The sequence below is a fragment of the Lactuca sativa genome, chromosome 5, assembly GCF_002870075.4.
Source record: "Lactuca sativa cultivar Salinas chromosome 5, Lsat_Salinas_v11, whole genome shotgun sequence".
Taxonomy (NCBI): Eukaryota; Viridiplantae; Streptophyta; class Magnoliopsida; order Asterales; family Asteraceae; genus Lactuca; species Lactuca sativa.
Window position 1 is genome coordinate 79,408,152 of NC_056627.2, and position 8,480 is coordinate 79,416,631.

Here is an 8,480-nt window from a genome sequence, read left to right on the forward strand (position 1 = left end):
TCTTCCAATGCCCTATTTTGTGGCAATGATGGCACTCTGCCTACTTCGGGTTAGGGTTGGGTTTAGCAAGATCAACCTTGGTCCCACTAGGAGAGGAACCATCTCGGGACTTTCCCTTGCGGTGGCACTTTGACGGAGCCTTCCTCTTCTCGCCCCTTCCCTGCCCTACAGCCAAAACAGGAGCAGCGGGTGGATTGGGAGTTTGTGCAATAGACTTGTCCTTAAGGTTGCTCTCAGCAACCCTTAGGAGCCCTTGTAGTTTGCTTAAGTTGACCTCTTCCTTGTTCATGTGGTAGGTCATCCTAAATTGGTTGTAACATGGAGGCAAGGAGTGAAGAACCATGTCGATAGCCAAATCTTCCCCAAAGTCGACATTCAACTTGCGAAGACGATCGACATACCTTTGCATCTTTTGCAAGTGTACAGTTAGAGATTCTCCATTTCCCATTTTAGTAGTGATCATGTTAGTGAAGATCTCGTAACGTTCCTGCCTCGCATTTTGATGGTATCTCTCTAATAAGTCTTGATGCATCTCGTACGGATACATGTCCTCATAGGACTTTTGGAATTCGGCGTTCATTGTGGCTATCATGATGTAATGAACCTTCGTTGCATCACGCTCATGAGTCTCAAAGACAGTCATTTCAGCCGGAGTAGCGATTTATGGATTGATCTTTTTGAGCTTCTCGTCGAGGACATACTCCTTGTCCTCGTAGCGAGCAATTGTGTGAATGTATCTTATCCATTCCCTAAAGTTTGTTCCATCGAAAGTCACTTTTTGGCAAAGGCTCATTAACGTGAATGAGCTAGCAGCAACATTGTTCGCGTTCGACATCTATAAATAGAAAGGACAAAGTTTGATTAGAATTGAATCCCTAATTATCACCTAATATGAAAAATTAGGGCTAGGATCCAACAACATTATTTGCACATTCGAAAAGGGATGCCGTAATCCAACATGCAAACAATTTGAAGGTAAGTGAATGACGATTCACTAATTGTCCACCTTGAAAATGTAACCTTAAGTTTTAAATGCATTGAGAATTCCTAGATTTCGATGAGATTCACAAAGTGGGTGTGAATAACCATGCAAATCTACACAGTGCCTTCATTGTTACAATCACCTATTCAATGTGCCGGTAAATCACACACGCTCCACCGAACTATGATAAACAATGAATCACCCTTTGCCACCTTCGCTTAGAACCAATTAGTGTGTCGGTTAACCACACACGCTCCACTAACTTCTTAGCAAGGGTGCAAAGTGTAATTTCATGGGATTGCATCAATTCACTTTTCCTAAAGTAACTAGGATTGGGAATTTGAAAAGCATGTAGTTACTTTGTATTTGAACATTATACTTTTAATCAGGAGATAGAGTTGCCCTATCCTACCCGTTCGGCTAACGACCCTCCATCGATCAAGCAAGCGGTGGGTGTGAGTGTACACCCATTAACCGCCATTTTATAGGCAGCAACCGTATACCCACCTTATAGACCGGCTTCATGAATGAGGCCTATTAATGGTAAGACTAGCATTTTAATTGTACATATATATACATTAGTCTTGTAATATTATATTAGTATACGGTTGAATTTTAAACTTTGTAAAATTCTAGGGTTTGAAATTTTAAATGGTCCAAATTAAACTTCTAATCACAAAGCTAAATTTCAAAACATGAGGATTAGTTTTAAACTTTTCAAAACATAAGGGATCAAATAACAAATAATTTAAATTAACCAATTAATCTCATAATTATCCATATTTGATTTATTTAAATGTTTCTTGCAAAACAATTCACCAATTTAATTAAAATAATCAATTAATATCATATAAGGAAATTATTATTCAACTAATTGGTAAATATCTTTTGTTAGGTCAAGAATATACTCACATATATGTTAAAATTCAGATTTTATTGACCCATAAAGATTAAGGCAAGTTTCCATAAGAAAAACAACAAGAAATCCCGAAACTAGCTCAATCTGACGCTCGAACTCGCCGAGTACCACAATGGACTCGCCGAGTTAAGGCCTACTCGCCGAGTTCATCAGGCAGATGGAAAAATCGAATTTTGCAACCAACAAGCAATCAACCAATGCATCAATTCAATAGAAACCAATCAAGGCTGTGATACCACTGATGGGTTTGAGCCATAAGAACTTTCCTATATGCACATGCAAACCCTAATGCTTGGATCTAGGTTTCTCTAATTGAACATGCAATGTATCCAAGACTTTGATTGATAGATCTAGTGTAAACATTCAATTCATAACATATGAAATCAAATCTAAAGGAATACATTGAATTGCTTGCTTGATTCTTCTTGTCTTTGGAGCTTAGAGTCACAATTGTCACTCCTCTAATGGCTTACAAACACCAACTAGCAAGAGGATGATAAGTGAGAGGGAAGAGGGTGAGAAAATCGGCTCTAGGGTTTCTTGCCTTGCATGAGTGCCGATTTCCTCCACCCAATGGGTCTATATATACTATGAGCTATTAGGGTTACACCTTAAACCCTAATTGAATAACTTAGGCCCTAAGCAATCCAATGATCCCTATAGATTAGGCCTTGGATGATTTCTAGGATCCTCTAAACCCTAAAATCGTCCACCCTTATATCCATAAGGATTCATAGCCCAAAATACAACTATCACACATTTGACAGTTTATGCCCCTTTATTCAATTAACCTCTTTAAATCACCAAATTAATTCCTAATTAATTTATGACTTATATTAATTAAATAACAATATTATTATTCCTTATATTATTCTCATAATATATTAATAATATTTCTTCTCTCATTATAAATAATCCTGTCAAGTTGCTATGGTGAAGGCAACTCAAAAGGACCATGCACAACCGACTCAAATACTTGCCAAATATAGATACAACCTTAGACACTATTCCAACATTTTATGGATTTTCAAGTTGGGATGTTGAGCTATGGGCTAGATCTGAAGTTATAACTTCAGATCTAGACCCTCCTTGGGTGCTAGAGTCATAAAGTTGTTGTATTGGTTGTGGTTGAAGTCCCTCTTGGACTAGAAGCTCCATTAAGAACTTAAAATAGGCATTTGGAGCCTTTATAACCATGCATGTACGTAAAGTTTGCAACTTTACGTGGTAAGTATGCCCTAGAAGCTTGGATCTGTGATTTAGAGTCGCTGCATGGCTCAAAACAAGTATGTATGGAAAGAGGACTGGATGGACTTGACGAGTCGCAAGGATGACTCGGCGAGTCACATGAAGATGGTCATTGAACTCGGCGAGTTGGATGAACAAATCGGCGAGTCCGATGACGATCACCATAAAACTCGACGAGTTGAAGAACAACTCGGCGAGTCGGATGGCTTTTCCCTTGGATAGGCTTGCGTGTGTACCCGTCGAGTTGCAAGGAGGAAACTCGACGGGTGGCCCTTAAGGATTGATCGGGATTCGAAGGAACTCAACGAGTCACTCCGACGACTCGGCGAGTTGGAATGTGCTCCATGGACTCGGCGAGTGGCCGAGTGCACTCGGCGAGTTGAGGTTAACATGGACTGTTGACCTTGACTGAGGACTCTAACCTTGATCTGGATTTACTAAGAGGTTATGGGGTGTCTCATAAGAGTAAGAACTTATGAGTATATTGTGCTATGGTTATAGGTGGTGGAGCCGGTGTCAAGTGATCCGATAGTTGGAGTTTGCATTTCAATCGACATCTGCGAGGTGAGTTATCCTCACTATATCGATAGGGTCTACGGCACCAAGGCCGGATCTTTATGATTTACATCCTGGTTTAGGATGGTTGCCTTGTTATTGTCGTGCTAGATTTCATCCTGGTTTAGGATGTTTGCTTTGTTATTGCCATTGTTAAGTATTTTAGTGTTACGTCTTGGGCCTTTTGGTTTTGTAATCAGATTGGGCTTGTCCATCCGTAGTTATCTAGAATAGTTTCCTTTTATCTAGATAAGTTGTTAGGGTTTTATTATAAATATATGCATGCATGTATGCGTATAAGAGAATAGTCGATTATGTTGTTTCTTGTAACCCTATAATACCTCTACATATTGAAGTTCTTTATCGAGCTCTTCTAGGGTATCTTTGCATTAATCATTCGACGTATTCAGTGCAATACTTGTGTTCTTCATTACGTTCTTATTTATATTTTGCTTAGAATCATACGATCCTGAGAGAACATTGTTCTAACAATTGGTATCAGAGCAGGAGATTGTGTGTTCAATACACTTTACTTCTGTATTCTCAAATCTTTAGGGTTTCCGCTTTTATCGAAGCCGTCGTCTTCTTAACGACGACTACTTAGTTTTTGATAAAACCCTAATCTCAAGTTTACAAGTAAGATTCTAGCAGCTCACCATGTCTCACGACGATACGCATACAAACCCAATTAACATCTCAAACAACATCGGATCTACATCTAGAGTTCCCATACTCTACACTTAAGACTACGAAGTGTGGGCTCATCACTTTGAAGATTACGTGGTTGGATCTGAAGATAATGGCTATCTCATCTGGGAAGCTATCATTCTTGGACCGTTTATGCATTCAGAAACAAACACGATCGTTAAGACATAGAAGGATTACAACAAGTTGGTGACAGATGTTCAGAAGATGCCACAAGATGAGAAGGACAAGATCCTGTGTAATGTTAAAGCCATGCGAATGATAAGATTCGCCTTACAATCTGACACTTTTTGGCTTGTAGGCTTATGCACAACTGCTAAAGAGATCTGGGATATGTTGAAGGAACTTTACTCAACTGATGAAGATCTGGAACACTCCATTCAAACTTTGTTGTTGTCAGAATTTGGAGTTTTTGAACAGAAACCTGAAGAGAAGCTCATTCAGACCTTTGATCGGTTCAATCATCTTTTAAGTAAGATGATCAAGCATGGAATTGAGAGGAAGCTGATCGAGCAGAAAGTTACATTCATGAATAGGCTCAGACCAGAATGGACGGCTGTGGTTTCCACCGTGAAGGCGCATGAACAGTTCAAATCCTACTCACTGGCGAAATTAGTTAGGATACTAAAGTCACATGAAAGTGTTGTAACTAAGTAGGTGAAAGTGGTCTCTGGCATGGGATCGCTGGCTCTTGTCTCTAAAGGAAAAAGCGTTGTTGAGGAAGAAGAAGAGTCAGACATGTCATAATGTGATCTTACAAGTGAGGAGTATGCTTTAATGATAACAAATCCAAAGAAATTCGCAAGAAGAAAATTTCCCACCAATAAGAACCGAAATTGGCAGGGAAGTTATAGTTTTGAGAAAACAAAAGATGAACCGAAAGTCTCTTCTCAAAAGGTGGAAGAGAAAAAGGAAAACAAGCTTGCAGGAGACTCTGGATACGACTGCAACTATTGTCACGGCAAGAACCACTTTGCCAAAGATTGCATGCTAAGAAACATGGCTGAAAAGAGAGAGGGTGAAGATGATGAAGCGTATTACATGCGTAAATTAGAAGAAGTCAAGAAGAAAAAGGCTTCCAACAGATCGATGAATGCACTAATTGTACAAGAAAATGCAGGGGAAGATGAGTTCGGTGGAATAGAAGTCTGGTCAACAGACTCTGAAGACGAAGAGGTTAGAAGACCCACTCATGGAAAGGCACTTGTGGCAAAGAATGAAGGTTCAGGTGGAAAATGCTTTATCGTCACTAATGGTCCATCAACCGAAAGTGCAGACACAGAACCGAACCTGACAGAAAACAAGTGTTTTGCAGCCAAGCCGGTAAGTGAGAAGATCAACGACTGCGATCGATTGATCAAAAAGGTACATTCTATCCTTGAATCTCTTAAAATTCCCAAAACTGAATATCTAGAAGAATTAAATGAACTAAACTCTAAATTTTCCAACCTAAGTTGTAGCCTCATGCAAACCCGCTTAGCAAACTCTAACGTAACTGACCAACTCGGCAGGGTGTCTTCAAAAAGTGAGGAGAGGAGGATCTGGATTGAGCAAAAGGAAGCAGAGTTAGTTAGGGCTAAGGATGAGAGTATTTATTTGCAAAGAGACAATTTAAAATTGTTAAAACAAAGAAATGTTTTCTGTTTAATTGCTAAGAGTCTTTATACTAATATTGCTCAATTACATCTAAATTATGAAATTGGAAAGAAAATACATAAAATGATTTTGCCCTTCCTTGAATTTAAGGAAGATGAGGTTATAGCAGAGTGTGAATCAGAAGTATCCTCTGAAGAAACATCCATGTCGTATAGGCTAGGTTTAGATAAGATAGAAACTTTCATCGATTCTAAGGAACATAAAAGTATGTTAAAAGATATCTTAGATGAAAATGACAGGTTAAAGATTAAAACCGAAACTATACGAACATTCGATGAGTCAAATGCCAAAATTGTTAAAGATAATAAAATAAATTTAGATAATTCATCTGAATTTGATGCGGAGAGTGAAATGAGTGAAATCTCAGTAGAGGACGTTGTTGATTGTTCTAAGTTTGTGAAAAATGAAACCCAGAGCGGAAAACCTCTTATTTCAGAAAATTCGGTTGAGTTTGCTCGTCTGTCAAAGGAACAGAAACTGAAACTCAAAGAAAAAGCCTTGGTCTATCAAAAGGTACAAACCGTGCCAAATCAAGTTTATGTTGTGACCGGAGTCACTGAAAGACAAACAACAGAGTTAAAGATAATAGTTGACGAGGATAACGATGAGGGATGTGAAGACTATTTCTGGTCTGCTCCCATTGATAATGCAGATGAAACCGTGGGATTGTCTGAGAAAACCACATGGAGAGTCAAAGGACGATACATACCAGAACCCATCAATAAACCTTCCAGTTTCGATATTCCCAGCACAAGCGGAACTAAAGATGTTCCTGAAGAACCGTTAGTTGAACCTGATGTTCCAATCGAGAGGAAAGAACCGAAAGGTCCACTCAAGAGACAGGAAGCACCAGCAGTTCAAACTAAGGAAAGTACCGAAATCAAAATGGAGGATAAGACAACCACAACTCAGAAGGAGAAACCACAGGCCAGCTTCAATGTTCACAAATCACAGAAGGAGCTAGCTGAACAGAAAAGACTCAGAAATCAAAGATATGCCTCGAATCTGAATGAACGGAAAAGGCATTGGAATTCTCAAAATCCTAACTATGAGCCTTCTAGGAAAGAATCCATGGATAAAGGAAAGGAAAAGTCAAAGGAAAACTTCAGCCCAAATTCCTATTATTCCAAATCCAAAAACCGAAAGTCAAGTCTCGGTTCTTAACCCAAGTTCGGTTCTCAACCCAAGTTCGGTTCTCAACCCAGTTTCGGTCATCAACCCAGTTTCGGTCCTCGACCCAAGTTTGGTCCTAAACCCAAATTCAGCTCTCGATCCAGATTCGGTCCTAAAACCAGTTTCGGTCCCAATTCTAGACATGGATCCTCCAGATCCCAAGATGAAACAAATTCCTTAAAGGACATCAAAGGAAAAGGAAAGCTATTATCAGACTCTGAGAATGAAAATAAAAGATCCTCCCCTAAACCTAGGAATCCAACGAAAAACACTAAACCATCTAAAGAAACACCAAAAGATACATTATGATTTAAAGAAGATAAAACAAAAATCAAGGTGTTTACCATCAAAAGAAAGGATCAAACGACTCTTGTTAAACGAACTTATTTAGTTGATGCTTCTATTGTTATTCCCTTCTCTGTGAAAAACTCACCAGGTCCCAAGAAACTTTGGGTTCCTAAATCTGCTTAAATTTGCAGGTAATCAGTGACGAGCAGTTTGACGACGAATGGTATATAGACAGTGGCTGCTCACGTCACATGACAGGGAGAAAGGAGGAATTAAGGGAATTTCGGTCTCTAAAGGATGGTGGATCGGTGAAGTTTGGAAACAATTCCTATGGAACAATCAAAGGATATGGGATGATAACTAATGGAGACTTCTCCATCAGAAAGGTGGCTTATGTAGAGGGATTGCAGCACAACCTCATCAGTGTATCACAATTAGTTGTGGGCACAGGCTTGAAGGTATCATTTGATGATGAAGGATCTGAGATAATAGAAAAACAAACCAAGAAAGTTCTGCTGAAATCTGCACGAAAAGGAGAAATGTATCCTCTGAATCTTAATCCTATTTGGGGAACACCAGCTATCTGTCTGCTATCAAAGGCAAACACTGTTGGCTTTGGCATCGACGTCTATCTCACCTGAACTTCAAAGATATCAACAAATTAGTGATTGGTGATCACGTTCGAGGTCTTCCTCTTCTCAAGTTTGAAAAAGAGCATTTGTGTGCAGCATGTGAGATGGGTAAGCAGAGCAGAAAAAGCCACCCTACACGCATTAATACTAAGATAGTGGAAGCACTTGAGTTGTTACATATCGACTTGTGTGGACCTTCTGCTATAGAGAGTATCGGTGGAAGTAAGTATATTATGGTTATTATAGATGATTTTTCACGTTTCACGTGGGTTTTCTTTCTTAAACAGAAATCAGATGCAACTCCCAAGCTGAAGATGTTCAT

General features: G+C 39.2%; 1 protein-coding gene across 1 annotated transcript; it reads left to right on the top strand.

Moving 5' to 3' along the window:
• The first annotated feature begins 5,408 nt into the window (after window positions 1–5,408).
• On the top strand, window positions 5,409–7,229 carry LOC128134144 (uncharacterized). The gene is made up of 2 exons (XM_052771611.1): window positions 5,409–5,513; window positions 6,156–7,229. Exons 1-2 carry the CDS (start codon window positions 5,409–5,411, stop codon window positions 7,227–7,229), a joined length of 1,179 nt encoding a protein of 392 aa, XP_052627571.1.
• Window positions 7,230–8,480: the final 1,251 nt, after the last annotated feature.

Bases quoted from the DNA above. Each gene is read 5' to 3' on its own strand.
- LOC128134144 (XM_052771611.1), top strand. From the start codon at position 5,409: ATGGCTGAAAAGAGAGAGGGTGAAGATGATGAAGCGTATTACATGCGT. The intron at 5,514-6,155 runs GTACAAGAAAAT...CTTGAATTTAAG, and splicing joins GATCGATGAATGCACTAATT to GAAGATGAGGTTATAGCAGA.